This window comes from Schistocerca piceifrons, chromosome 1 (assembly GCF_021461385.2).
Source record: "Schistocerca piceifrons isolate TAMUIC-IGC-003096 chromosome 1, iqSchPice1.1, whole genome shotgun sequence".
Taxonomy (NCBI): Eukaryota; Metazoa; Arthropoda; class Insecta; order Orthoptera; family Acrididae; genus Schistocerca; species Schistocerca piceifrons.
In genome coordinates, this window is record NC_060138.1 from 1,041,915,140 (window position 1) to 1,041,930,869 (window position 15,730).

The following is a 15,730-nucleotide window of genomic DNA, read 5'->3' on the forward strand; positions in this document are numbered from 1 at the left end:
AACATACGAAATTGAAAAGTGGATGCCATTTTATGAGTAAATCAGGGAAATTGCGATTACAGGGCGGTAAAGAATAGTAAAAATAGCAGGAAGAATAAAATATTATGTAACTTTATAATTTTTTGTTGTAGCTGAGTATACAGTAATGAGATACGTAACTACTAAGCATTCGACGTATAATTATCATAATCAATCATAATACGGTGTGAAGGAGAACAATTATTCAAACACAGAGCCAGCAATTTGGTAAAAATCATAAGGCAGACTAGCACAAAATACATGAACATATTTTCGCTGTTTTACGTCCAGATTATAGCAGCTATGGCGCAATAGCCGGTTCTATGTTTCCTAGAGTACTTATTAATTGGCATTCTAGCCAATAGCAAGTAAGACCTACTAATGTTGTATTGTATTAAAAGCTACAATAACAATCAAGGTTGGCATCTTTCGGTGTTTCAGATATTCCTACCAAGAATCCTCGAACTCTATGCGATTGGTGGCACTGCATTCTTGATCTACTGCACCAAGATCCCAGAACGTTGGTTTCCAGGTAAGAGCAGACGAGACTAGCTAACTTGTTTCGCAAACAGGAAACATACGTATTTTCCATACGTCGCTTTACATTCAATAAATAGAGATATTCTTCTTCTTCCTTTTCTGTACTTTCCATATTAGGTCAACAGTAAACTCTTACGGTTCTCACCATTTTCTCGTCCTGCCAGGATCTCTTTTCCCTTTTCGTTTACAATTTTTATTTTCTAGCGAGATAAAATTTCGCAGATGAATCACTGGCGACGCAGTGCACAAACAGTACCGGAGAGAGTGTTTGTTTTCCATAAAGTGTGCTAACACTACATTGAATACAGATATGAGTTGCTAATAATACAAACACAAGACAAGCATATGGGCAGATTCTACGTAAACCTCTGCACACAGATCTGCACTGCTGCAGGGGAAACTGCATCTTAGCAGTTGTAGTTTTCTTCCGGAAAAGGCGACTTCCTCCACTACGAGCGCCGCTCCAGGGAGAGTACACCTCCTTATTATTTCCTGTCCAGTTCTCTCATGCGAATAGACAAAACAACTTCACTGAACTCGTGTTTACATAGTGGAGTTATTTCAGTCAATTTAGTGAGTACTTACTATTGTGTAAAATACGTCACTATAAACAATGGCTGAGAAGTGCTCCATTTGTGTGATGTTGTCAGTGACTTATGTAACTGTGGTGAGAAAGAGATTTGACTGGTAAATGTGGCATCTTGCTGGTATCTGTCTTTGATAGTATATTGTAAAGCCATGTAAGAGTGCTGCAATAACTTGGTGCTGAATTAATGAATGACCGTGAAGTTATTGCACTTCTCTCACCATTAATTATGTTACTTGTAGACTGCAGAAACCTCTCCTATTCAGGAATTGCTGGCCCTTGGGGTGGGCTGCGATGAGGGAAGCCACTTTCACACACAAAACATCTGTATGTTACAGCCCTCTGCAGTTCCTTATCCATATAAACGATTTAGGAGACAATCTGAGCTGCAGTCTTAGGTTGTTTTCATGTAACACTGGCGTTTACCGCCTAATAAAGTCATAAGTAGATCAAAACAAACTGCAAAACGGTTTAGATACAGAAGATCAAAACAAACTGCAAAATTATTTAAAAAATATATCTGTATGGTGCGAAAATTGGCAATTGACCCGAAATAATGAAAAGCGTGAGGTCAACCACACGAGTGCTAAAAGGAATCCGTTAAACTTCGGTTACACGATAAACCAAAGATATCTAAAGGCAGGAAATTCAACTAAATACCTAGAAATTATAACTACGAACAAATTAAACTGGCAAGAACACGTACAAAATGTTTTGGGGAAGGCGAACCAAAGATTGCGTTTTATTGACAGAACACTTAGAAGATGCAACAGATCTACTAAAGAGACTGCCTACACTACGCTTGTCTGTCCTCTTTTCGAGTTCTGCTGTTAGTCGTGGGATCCTTACCAGATACGACTGACGGAGTGCATCGAGAAAGATCGACAAATAGGGGGGAGAGTGTCGCTGACGTGAAACATTATTTTGGATGGACATCATTAAAAGAAAGGCCCTTGTCATTGCGGCGGGATCGTTTCATGAAGTTGCAATCACAAACTTTCTCCTTAGAATCCGAAAATATTTTGTTGAAGCCGACCTAAATAGGGAGAAATGGTCATCATAATAAAACATGGGCAATCAGAGGTCGCTGTTCCAGAATGGAATAACAGAGGATTATTGTGAAGGTGATTTGATGAACCTTCTGTCAGGCACTTAAGTGTGATTTGCAGAGTATTCATGTGGATGTAGATATCTTTAAAGGTGACTGTCAATACGTTTCATGAAACAGGGCTGATCACGTTTAAATAAAGAATAGTAACCTGCTGTAATGCATTGCTTGACGTTTTTTGACATATCTGAAGCTTTCCAGGTGGCCTACCTTTGTTAAAGAGAGAGCCTAGGTAGGCCTCAAGCCCACTTCATTATGTTGGGAGAGCTGAGGCTGGGGTGATGAATTAGATACTCTCAAGCTGCTAAAAGTGTTCTAGTGGTTGATAGTGGAGACAATGACATCACCACTGCCGAACACATGTTGACAACATGTTACACCTGGCGAAGGCTCTTCACTGTAGCAGGCAGCTGGCAGCTCCAGTTGTTGCGTTTATTACTCGTTAGACACAAAAAAACTGTACTATATAAACATTAGCTCAGTGACGTTATTTTGTCTGTTCGCATGAGAGAACGGAAGAAGAAAGAGGTATAGTCTCTCAGTAAACTGAAAAGCGATCCGGAGTCATGGTAGGGGAAGCTGCCTCTCCCGGAAGAACGCTATAGCTGCCGTGCATATCGATTAAGAATCAATTTTCCTCTAGCACTGTAGAATAGTTAGCAAAGATTTAAGTAGATTCTGTTCGTAGATATATTTCTTGCGTTTGTATAATTAGTAATTCATGCCTCTATTTCACGTAGCTTTATCTAACTTTGCGCAAAATACACTACTGGCCATTAAAATTGCTTCACCAAGAAGAAATGCAGATGATAAACGGGTATTCATTGAACAAATATACTATACTAGAACCGACATGTGATTACATTTTCACGCAATTTGGGTGCATAGATCCGGAGAAATCAGTACCCAGAACAACCACCTCTGGCCGTAATTACGGCCTTGATACGCCTGGGTATTGAATCAAACAGAGCATGGATGGCGTGTACAGGTACAGCTGCCCATGCAGCTTCAACACGATACCACAATTCATCAAGAGTAGTGACTGGCGTATTGTGACGAGCCAGTTGCTCGCCCACCATTGACCAGACATTTTCAGTTAGTGAGAGATCTGGAGAATGTGCTGGCCAGGGCAGCAGTCGAACATTTTCTGTGTCCAGAAAGGCCCGTACAGGACCTGCAACATGCGGCCGTGCATTATCCTGCTGAAATGTAGAGTTTCGCAGGGATCAAATGAAAAGTAGAGCCACGGGTCGTAACACATCTGAAATGTAACGTCCACTGTTCAAAGTGACGTCAATGCGAACAAGAGGTGACCGAGACGTGTAACCAATGGCACCCCATACCATCACGCCGGATGAACGCCAGTATGGCGATGACGAATACACGCTTCCAATGTGCGTTCACCGCGATGTCGCCAAACACGGATGCGACCATCATGATGCTGTAAACAGAACCTGGATTCATCCGAAAAAATGACGTTTTGCCATTCGCTCCTGTCTGTGATGCAGCGTGAAGGGTAACCGCAGCCGTGGTCGCCGAGCTGATAGTCCTTATGCTGCAACCGTCGTCGAACTGTTCGTGCAGATGGTTGTTGTCTTGCAAACGTCCCCATCTGTTGACCCAGGGATCGAGACGAGGCTGCACGATGCGTTACAGCCATGCGGATAAGATGCGTGTCATCTTGACTACTAGTGATACGAGGCCGTTGGATCCAGCACGGTGTTCCGTATTATCCTCCTGAACCCATCGATTCCATATTCTGCTAACAGTCATTGGATCTCGACCAACGCGAGCAGCAATGTCGCGATACGATAAACCGCAATCGCGATATGCTACAATCCGACCTTTATCAAAGTCGGAAACGTGATGTTACGCATTTATGCTCCTTACACGAGGCATCACGAGGCAACGTTCCACCAGTCAATGCCGATCAACTGCTGTTTGTGTATGAGAAATCGGTTGGAAACTTTCCTCATGTCAGCACGTTGTAGGTGTCGCCACCGGCGCCAACCTTGTGTGAATGCTCTGAAAAGCTCATTATTTGCATATCACAGCATCTTCTTCCGGTCGGTTAAATTTCGCTTCTGTAGCACGTCATCTTCGTGGTGTCGCAATTTTAATGGTCAGTAGTGTACGTTAAAAATAAATATATGTAACGGAAAACATAGGTTAAATGATATGAAAGACAGCGATTCAAAACATGTCAAACCTCTGTCATACGGAGTAAAATAGCTAAATTTTCAAATGCATACATGGCGCATGCATTCAAGATCAACAAAACTAAACATTAGCGCATCAGGATCAAGGGCAGTCGTAAATATTGCAAACTAGAGACAAAAACCAATTTTTAGTCATTAAAATAAAGGAATAAAATTTATAGAACATAAAATTTATAGAATATAAAAAGTAAGGTCACCTGTGACAACATAAGGCCATTAACAAGCCCACCTTGAAAAATATTTCGCCTAACTTCCCTCACAACTGGAAGAACAAGTTAAAAAATAATGCTATCGACAAAAAATAACTGCAGTCGTCGAAATTTTTCCGCCATCTTCATGTACCTTCTTGATAATATACTGCCTGCTTTTTTAACTAGGTTCACTTTCCATTTTATATATTTTTAGAGGGATGGGTTATATATCCAGTTACTTTTGGGTTTTCCATTTTATATGGCTTTATGACGAATGGGTTACATATCCAGCTACTTATACGTAAGTTTCTCTTACTTGCGGTTTGTTTTACCTCCGTAAGGATACAAGATAGGACCATGCCCCTCGCCGGCCGGAGTGACCCAGCGGTTCTAGGCGCTACTGTATGGCACCGCGCGACCGCTACAGTCGCAGGTTCGAATCCTGCCTCGGGCATGGATGTGTGTGATGTCCTTAGGTTAGTTAGGTTTAGGTAGTTCTAAGTTCTAGGGGGCTGATGACCTCAGCAGTTAAGTCCCATAGTGCTCAGAGCCATTTGAACCATGCCCCTCCCTCCGCTTGTTTCTAATAGATTGGTTTCTTGTTTTATAGACAATCTGATGATTCCCTAAAAGAATTAAACGCGATGTTGTATTTAAATTACATTTCAACCGAGACTGTTCCTACTCTGACGTAATTCAAAACCAGTTGCTGTACCACCCTGCCATAATGGAAAGGAAATTTTTTTTCTGTTATGCTCATACCACTATGTAAATGTCTACTGTACTCTTTCCGCCCCTCCCCCCCCCCCCCCCCCTCGACAGTGCGAATGTCCACGCTTTCTTTATTATAATTAAGCTTTTACGTATTCTATGTACTAGAATCTTTGGTCATTAATATTGGTATTGTAAATGATATATTCGTGGTGACATAACTTATGCTTATTATATATTCTTTCCCTTCGTTACAATATCTAGCATTTCTAGATATTAATTTCATACATTTTGTATACTCTAATACAGTATGTATTTATTTTGTACAGTGTTAGTTTCGTTCATTACATAAACTGCTGTTTAATACTGTTTTATCCTTACACTGCCATTAAGTTACCATGATCGTGCATAGTAAATAACTATCTGTGTCTCCCTTCAGCAACCATATCAGTATCTGTCTTATGTTACAAATTAGACTTCATGTGTTGTTTGCATTTAAATGTGTCCGTTAGATACTGGCCACTGTTTAGATTCTAATTTATCAAGTATCGATTTCTGTTTCCCCATACAATTGTACCACACGCCTGAGAGTAAAAGCCTCGATCTGGCCGTAACATGTTCGATATGTACTGTTAATCATTTTAAAATATGATCACATTAAATCTGATCCTTTCGAAAGAGTAAGCTATCATTCACAAAAATTTCACTACCTCGTCAAATAAGAGCTGCAAAAATTATTCATGAATAAAAAATTCAGACTCTTTTACTAGGTATACAATCTTGTTTCTGCCGTTTTGCAATAGATGGCAGTAGCGGCAAGTGACGTTGCATATGGTAGAACGTGTCATGCAAAAAGCTTAGGCATTTGTAAACGTAACGACTTAGAAGTATTAGACGACTTGTAATTGCATCATAAGGTTATTCTCGATTGCATATGTCAACTTACGTGGCCAATACTCATCATTTGCGGGAATTGCTGATTTTCTGCTTTAACATGAAGAAATCTGCGGTTGAGGCTCATAAAATTCTGGGTGATACCTATGGTGAGGCTCCTGTTAGTGAAAGAACGTCCGGAGAGTGGTTTCAAACCTTTAACAACAGTGATTTTGACGTGGCAGCGAAAGTAAGAAGGTTTACGAAGCTACAAACAATCCCCGGAGATAGTTGTCCAAAGCTATTGATGCATTTGAGCAGAACACTGAAAGACAAACGGCCACAATACAGCGATCGACATGAAAAGGCGATTTTGCAGCATGTCAATGCTCGACCCCATGTACGGTCAGAACGTTGAAATGGGAAGTCGTTCCCCACTCCCCGTTCCCCAATCCTCCAGACATTGCTACCTCTGGCTACCACTTCTTTCGATCCAAGGCACACGGTCTGACTGATCGGCGCCTCCTGTCATACGTAAAAGTGCTAAATTGGATCGACTGATGGACCTCCTCAAAGGACGTAAGTTCTGTTGTTTTTCTGTTTTGATGCGGTCCGCTACGAATTCCTCTTGTTTGCCAACCTTTCCATTTCAGAGTAGCAATTTCAACCTACGTCCTCATTTATTTGCTGGATGCATTCTAAAATCTCGGTCTTCTTCTATAGTTTTTATCCTCTATAGTTCCCTCTAGTACCATGGAAGTTCCTGTTCCTACTTCTTATCAGTGTTTTCTGTACACTCCTTTCTTCGCCGATCCCGCGGAGAACCTCCTCATTCCTTGCGTTATCAGTTCCCCTAATTTTCTACATTCATCTGTAGCACCATCTCCCAAATGCTTTGATTCTCTTCTGTTCGTGTTTTCTCACTGCCCATGTCTCATTACCATGCAATGCTGTGCTCTAAACGTACATTCTCAGAAATTTCCTTCTTCAAATTAACACCTAGGTTTGATGCCAGTAGACTTCTCTTGGCCAGAAATGCCCTTTTTACCGATGCTAGTCAGCTTTTGCGTCCTCCTTGCACCGACCGTCATAGGTTATTTTGCTGCCTAGGTAGCAGAACTCCTTAACTTCGTGAGCCCCAGTTCTGATGTTAAGTTTCTCGCTGTTCTCACTTCTGCTACTTTTTACTACTTTCGTCTTTCTTCGACTTATTCTCAGCTCTTGTGCTGCCAGAAAGGTGGGAGGAAGTAGTGACCAGCGATGGCCAACACTTCGAATCGTAAGTTTTTGTAAATTTTTCGTAATAAAGCCTCAAATTTTGAGAAGAAAAGAACGGCGGAAGCAAAATTGTACACATAATATGTGTTTTGTAGCTCTTATTCGATAAGATATTCTGATTCTCGTCAAGCGTGAAACTGGAAGCTTGCTCTGCCGAAACGCCCTAGTTTTAATGTGATCAGGTATTAAGGTGATCGTAACTTCATATCTACATCCACATTCACATCTACATCCATACTCCGCAAGCCACCTGACGGTGTGTGGCGGAGGGTACCTTGAGTACCTCTATCGGTTCTCCCTTCTATTCCAGTCTCGTATTGTTCGTGGAAAGAAGGATTGTCGGTAAGCCTCTGTGTGGGCTCTAATCTCTCTGATTTTATCCTCATGGTCTCTTCGCGAGATATACGTACGAGGGAGCAATATACTGCTTGACTCCTCGGTGAAGGTATGTTCTCGAAACTTCAACAAAAGCCTGTACCGAGCTACTGAGCGTCTCTCCTGCAGAGTTTTCCACTGGAGTTTATCTATCATCTCCGTAACGCTTTCGCGATTACTAAATGATCCTGTAACAAAGCGCGCTGCTCTCCGTTGGATCTTCTCTATCTCTTGTATCAACCTATCTGGTACGGATCCCACAATGCTGAGCGGTATTCAAGCAGTGGGCGAACAAGCGTACTGTAACCTACTTCCTTTGTTTTCGGATTGCATTTCCTTAGGATTCTTCCAATGAATCTTAGTCTGGCACCTGCTTTACCGACGATCAACTTTATATTATCATTCCATTTTAAATCACTCCTAATGCGTACTCCCAGATAATTTATGGAATTAACTTCTTCCAGTTGCTGACCTGCTATATTGTTGCTAAATGATATGGGATCATTCTTTCTATGTATTCGCAGCACATTACACTAGTCTACATTGAGATTCAATTGCCATTCCCTGCACCATGCGTCAAATCGCTGCAGATTCTCCTGCATTTCAGTACAACTTTCCATTGTTACAACCTCTCGATATACCACAGCATCATCCGCAAAAAGCCTCAGTGAACTTCCGATGTCATCCACAAGGTAATTTATGTATACTGTTAATAGCAACGGTCCTACGACACTCCCCTGCGGCACACCTGAAATCACCCTTACTTCGGAAGACTTCCCTCCATTGAGAATGACATGCTGCGTTCTGTTATCTAGGAACTCTTCAATCCAATGTGTCACACAATTGGTCTGATAGTCCATATGCTCTTACTTTGTTGATTAAACGATTGTGGGGAACTGTATCGAACGCCTTGCGGAAGTCAAGAAACACGGCATCTATCTTGGAACCAGTGTCTATGGCCCTCTGAGTCTCGTGGACGAATAGCGCGAGCTGGGTTTCACACGATCGTCTTTTTCGAAACCCATGCTGATTCCCACAGAGTAGATTTCTAGTTTCCAGAAAAGTCATTATACTCGAACATAATACGTGTTCCAAAATTCTACAACTGATCGACGTTAGAGATATAGGTCTATAGTTCTGCACATCTGTTCGACGTCCCTTCTTGAAAACGGGGATGACCTGTGCCCTTTTCCAATCCTTTGGAACGCTACGCTCTTCTAGAGACCTACGGTACACCACTGCAAGAAGGGGGGCAAGTTCCTTCGCGTACTCTGTGTAAAATCGAACTGGTATCCCATCAGGTCCTATACAGCCCTTTAAATTGTTGAATCACAACGGCGATCTAACATTCATTCAGCTATGGATAAAATTAAAGCGATGTGATGTGTTAAACACTGTAATAAAATTAAAATTCATGCACATTTTATGACGTTTAGCAGCACTGTCAAAAACCTGTATTTATGTAAGGAGTTACGGTAGAGCCCTCTTTGCTTTAACTGAACGCAATCACAAACAAGTAGTACTGAAGTGCGGAGAATAACGTGTGTTGTTGGTTGCAGGTCGGCTGGACGTGGTGGGCTCTTCGCACCAGATCTGGCACGCTCTGGTCGTGCTGGCGCTGTACCACTGGTACAACACTGGTGCCCTCTACGTCGTCTTCCGGATGACGCACGGCTGCCCTGCCTACACGGGCATGCTGTAGTCCCAGAACCAACAGCCGCTGGCCCCATAGCTGCTGCCCTTGTGCACTGACACCTGTTTACCTCATAACGTCAAACGGGTTTCCCAAGTCACGTGATACAGCTCTCCATTCTCAACCTGTTCTTCTCTTTTCGTCTTATATCCCTGAAGCGTTCCGTAATGTTTTGTATCATATACTGCAGGCTCATTTGTAACTACCATTATACTTATTTATTTTTATTTCTCCTCCAGCACCATAATGAATAGTCACTTCGCTTTGTAACGTACAGTGCCATAATCATTTTCGTCATGGCGTGATATTTTTATGTATTATATCATAATTCAGTAATTTGTCGTCAACATATTTGTTGCCTCTGTACAGATTCCAGATTTTTCAAGCTGTCGTATTATCCTTCACTGTCACGTCGTTATTAACGATTACAATTTCGTTTACCTTTTCTATTATCCCCCTCAACACTAAGTCACCTAGCAAGTTCTCCTCTGATTCTTTTGTCAGTAGAGTTATTTGTGTGTCTATTTTTGTTGTAAATAATGTCATAAAATGTCTTTACCTGTTCTCATCTTATCTTTTGCCCCATTTTAAGCATCCAGAATTGTGTTTACAATTACAATAACAAACATTCCGTCGTTATTAAGTACAAGACGAAAATTATACACACAGTACCTGTATGTATACTGTATAAATACAATCTTGATAATACTGTGCCTTAAAATATATTTTCCGTTGTTGTCAGTTTTATTGTGTAAAAACTACGATCGTACGAAATGTGCAACCTGAATAGGGAACGTTTCGTTTCACAGTCGCTTGACCAGTAGCGAAAAATCCGAACAATGGACTTGTTTCTTATTATCGATTTTGCACGTAGGTTTTTACTTCCCCACAAATCAACAGCTGCAATTTTGTACTGTTTTTCTTGCCCACGTGCCTGGGTCTTTCAATCGGACACCGGCTGAGACTATCTGCTTACTTCCTATCGACAGCTGTTATGTTCCTTACAAGCAAAAATCCTACCTACTTTTACACACGTTTCAAGTAGGAGATACTGGAGCGAGTTTACGTAGAACGCTTTTCTCGGGCCTTCTTGCTAGAGCGCTACCGCCAATAAAAGATTAGTACTGCCATCTATTGAGGGCTCTCACAAACTTCACGGTACCTGTTGAGTGAACGTCTTAGCGCAAGGAATATATTCGTGTATTTGAGTAAGGTGAGTAAATTTTGTTACTCAAATATCGAAGCTGCTAGGGAGCACTTAACACTACCGGCTAATACTAAAGTAGAAATACACCGATAATGTTACTCCTGTGAAAGAATACTTATTTGACCGTGGTCGTTCGTAATAGAAAGGTATCGGAAATTTTTTTGTATCTCTAAGGATTTCTGCAGAAAGGAAGCAATAGCAGAACAAACGGGAGTCGAACCAAGGTTGTATTAGCAATCAAGTAAACTGTAATTACGTAAAAGGAAACAGTCGCCAGCCTAACCAGACAAAGTTGTACCGAGTATTAGCGTGATTCATAAAGAAAGTTAATTATTGGGACTGACTTTACTTGTTCTGAAATTCTATTGTACTGATAAGATACAAGACAATAACGCAGTTTAGTAAGTAATGTACCAGTGATTTAATATGAGCTGCAAAAGAGGAGTAATAACACGTTTAGGCAACAACTCGCTTACAGTAACACTTAGTATCAATATATTACAGTAGTAAGTTAAAGATCATTATAGGTAAATTATTACTAAAGATGGAGCGTTACTAACTTGGAAAGTGGTTCTTCTATCAGTTTAATTATTGGAAATTACTACCATTGAAATATTTATGAAGTAATTGTATCTTTTGTACTGTTAATTATTTCTATGCTCAAGGAACATTTACTTCCTTATATTCCATTTAGCTGTTGTACTTCTTGAGTACTGTCACTGTACTATGAAATTTAAATCTGGCACAGCTATTAGCATTGGAACCCCGAAAGTAGACATCATTAGATTCATATCTAGGTTGAGCATTTTAATGACAATATTATAAACACTGATACCTCAATAAGAAAAACATTGAAACTGAATGCTTTAAACTATCTCTTAGTAATTGTACTTTGATGAAAGTTTAACTGTCCTTTTAAGAAAACGTGGAGTTCTTCCGAACTTATGCTCGCTGAATAGTTATGAGCTTTATAACTCCAACAAAGTTTATTAGCTGTTGTTAAGGAAGATAATTGCTTTTCAATTCAGTAAAGTAGGATTCTAGGAATTATCGTAGCACTTGCAATAGGACCCTACCTAGGTAAACGAGTAAGGATAAAATGCGATGGCCCAACACAAAGTTTACTAAACACAAACTTAATACTGAAAAAGAAACTACATAACTGGTCCATGCAAGTATTCAGTACTCAACTGATAATTTGAGATGAATGTAGTGGTAGTGTTGGTCTCCTGTATTATTCCAAAAAGGCGATAAAAGTATCCAAGACTCTTCCTATGTAACAAGCTCTGAAAATTCTCTTCCTAGCGTCGGATTTTCGCAGTACAGAGCTAATCAAAGTATGCCATGAATAATAAGCCGAATTACTTCCGCTCCAAGATTATATTATATAGTCTTGCGGTTCTTCTCGCCTCTTTCAGTTCACAAGATGCACACAGCTTGCCTGTTAGCCACCGACTGACTCACGCCACACAGGAGTCTTACGGTTCGATCGCCAGACCCACCTTTTCTATCCCCGCCTAGCCAGTTCCCTTGCGGACGCACTTCCCTCCAAGTTTTATATGATTACAAACCTACTGTCTCTATGGATGAACCAGTGTTACAAGTAAAATTTTAACATTTTCATTCTCTTGCAGTATATTACTTTCGAAATTACATCCATTGATTAATTACAATTACATAAATTGTCATAAATAATGAATAAAACTTTTACTCTGATGTTACACCAAATTATACAGAATCAGCTTAAGTACAAACAGACAATGAAGTTAGATAAGACCACTATAGATAATCTCGACAAGAATACCCTTTAGAATTCAAAATGTTCGTTTACAAGAGAGGGTAGGCCTACAATTATATAATTTGAAAGCCTGAAAGTTGTAACTGTCGTTTCGAAAATAATTAAAACATGGCGATGGGGCACGTTTATACACTATTCTGTATTGCCACCCTATCTGATAATCCAGTCAAGAATACTTTAAGGCATCAGCAGTGGGAAATGCAATCTAAGAAAATGAAGACATATCAGAATAAAAGGTAGAAATTGCTAAAAAGCTATCTGAACCTAATGGATCTCAAACAGAAAGATTTAATTGTATGACAGCAAGGATTGATAAAGGTAAGAAATTGCTAAGAGCAAGAACAAGGAAAAAAATGGATAGGCCTACTTCTGATGTCATAATTAGAGGCAAGATTTTACATGGTAACTCTATGCTTTCCTCCTTCTGCCATCCTCTTCAGGTTCACATAATTGCCGATTCCCTTTATGCCGTCTATGATCTTGTATCTCCGCCTTCTTAGTACCTAGTGCTTCCAAAACGTCTGTTAGCAAGTACCCCCGTCTCGACGAATGTCCCATCCAGTTCTCCTTCCTTTCTCTTGTAACCTGCAGCAGTCTGATAAAGAGAATAAAATTTGCCTTTGTTTTTACTACTGGAAGTGATACAACGAGTCACAAAGGAATCCAGAATAGGTCCACTGCATTAGGTGTAAAAGGTGGGCTCACGACGATTGTGCCACAGGAAACACATTTCTTGTGTGCATAACTTGAAACTTGGACAACAGTGGTGAGTAGGCCTTTAAATTAGCATTCAGACCTCTATGTAGGTCGAATTATGCTAACAGGTAGATATACACCAAAAAATTTCTTGACTGCCAGCGAAATTCTTGTGTTTTACCATATTAACTGGTGTAAGTAAGACTGCATTTTTTTTACTGCCAACAAAACATTTTGAAAAGTTTAGTATCAAGTTTTGTTTACTCATTATTGTGTTCTATGATATGCTCGACTTGAAGCCACATAAAATCATTTTGCACTCTTAGCTGTAGTGTTGATTTGAAAGCATATGTACCAAATTAATAACCATGTTATAAGACTAAACAATTTTAAACACGATAAATCCAACTACAAGTTTTCTTTTAAATTGCGAAAAGAAATCCACGTAAATGTGCCTCAGGATCCCCTACTTATGTGCCTTTTTTACTTATCAATGTTGTAAATTTTATTTCTATGGCAAATTTACTGGGATTTAATGTCTCACCTGGTACATCTCTTTTGTCTAATTATTTAGTATGCCACATGTTATTTAAATTCTTTATTCTTTGGTACAGTTTCTTTCTGAACTCGTTAAATGCTTGCTTTGTACGTTTGCTGTCCTTGAAATAGTCGAAATGGAAGACGTTCTAAGTGCTGTGTTTCCACAAAACGCTTTTGCAGTGCTGCTGTATTCTCAGTACTCTGTTGCACATCCCTAGATTTCATCCAGATGCGAAACCATGGAGAAAGTGTTTCAAGTGTGTGTTAGTATGTGACACATTGTTTTTGTATCAAGCTATGCCCACTGGAGTTCCAGTATTTAGAGGATATGAGAAGTGGTTTTCGTTGGTTATATTTCTGCTAGTTAGAAACCTAATGCGTATTTCTGTACTTGAAACATCATGAATAAACATGGTGCCAGAATATTAATTGCACTTGAAACAAAGACTTTTTTCCTACTATTTTGTCAAAAAGTGACATTTCTGAGACCGTGGCTGTGCATAAAATACAGGCTGGTTCTTGCAAAGAAGTAAACAGAACCAGCGTTGTTAACAATGCTGTTTATTTACACAAAAAGCACCGTTACATTAGTTTTTGGAAAAAACAGCCAACAAATAATGTAAAAGAACAACAAATGTAACATGAAGTGATCAGCCACCTGAAGATGAACCTGTCAGATCAAAACAGATAACGGCTCTATTTGTGTAAACAAGTAGCATTGCTAACAGTGGCTGGTTGCTGTTTTCTTCTTTACAAGAATCGACTTGTAAAAACTTGCATATTGGCATACAGAACCAGTCAGTTTCCAAGTATAGTACTTAGAAGTTCCTTAAAAAAGTATTTATCTTTTAATTTGTATCATTATTTTTGCTGTGAAGTGGTGAGTAGCATAATTCTGTGTGTTTTTTTTGGATACAAATCAGTTATGTACAAATAGAGACACATTATTTTTTCATTCCCCTGACAAGTGTCAGATTTGGCTCTTAGAAGGTTTCCCATTTCCACTGTTCAAATAGCCTTTCTGCAGGCAATAAACATGCAAAGATAAACTTGGGAAACTAGAAAACTGGTAAATATTTTATTTTTATCCACGAAGAAGTCAGAAATGAGGGGAGGTAAACAGTTTCAGGCCTTGAAACGATCATTTTCTTCTCGTTCCGATTTGTTGGCTAATTCAAATGTCACCAAGGACAGCTTTCGTGTTTAGACAGAAATGTGAATCACAAATCTCTCTGCCGGCCGAAGTGGCCGTGCGGTTAAAGGCGCTGCAATCTGGAACCGCCAGACCGCTACGGTCGCAGGTTCGAATCCTGCCTCGGGCATGGATATTTGTGATGTCCTTAGGTTAGTTAGGTTTAACTATTTCTAAGCTCTAGGGGACTAATGACCTCAGCAGTTGAGTCCCATAGTGCTCAGAGCCATTTTGAACAAATCTCTCTAAGCTCGTTGGCTCTCTTAGTAAGAAACCTTTGCGACACTGGACGAGATCATCACCTGATGATCACATTTAGCTAGTTTTATCCGTCGTGATTGTGTCTTCAGAAATGTGGTGGACGATGGTCTCATATGGCTTCATGTTGTGACGTCTGCGTCTCCTTAGAGTTGACACGACTCGGCGGTGATGGCTGTCCTAGTCGGTATGACGTGGAACGGCGTCCGTCGCACACGACAACGCCACCCCGTAACTAGTAGAAAAACACAAACTGTTCTGGTTCTCTTTTGTTGTGAGTCCGCGACAGACTTTTCAGCTTGCGCGAACTGGCTAACTGTAGTTCTTGTTTTTCTTATGCCCGGTTAGACAATGGTTGTTGAATATTAATAATATAAAGTTTTGAATCTTCTTCCATCATCCAAGTCGTGGCCACATTATGGAATTGCGAGGATGTTAAGTTAATAA

At 40.1% G+C, this 15,730-nt stretch overlaps 1 protein-coding gene across 1 annotated transcript in view; it reads left to right on the plus strand.

The window, feature by feature from the left end:
- LOC124801480 (progestin and adipoQ receptor family member 3-like) overlaps positions 1-10,155 on the plus strand; it is a 129,582-nt gene extending 119,427 nt beyond the window's left edge. The window contains exons 7-8 of the mRNA XM_047263077.1: positions 460-550; positions 9,459-10,155. Of these exons, the coding sequence (XP_047119033.1) occupies positions 460-550; positions 9,459-9,601 (234 nt within the window). The 3' untranslated portion in view covers positions 9,602-10,155. The remainder of the gene's footprint in view (positions 1-459; positions 551-9,458) is intronic.
- Positions 10,156-15,730: the final 5,575 nt, after the last annotated feature.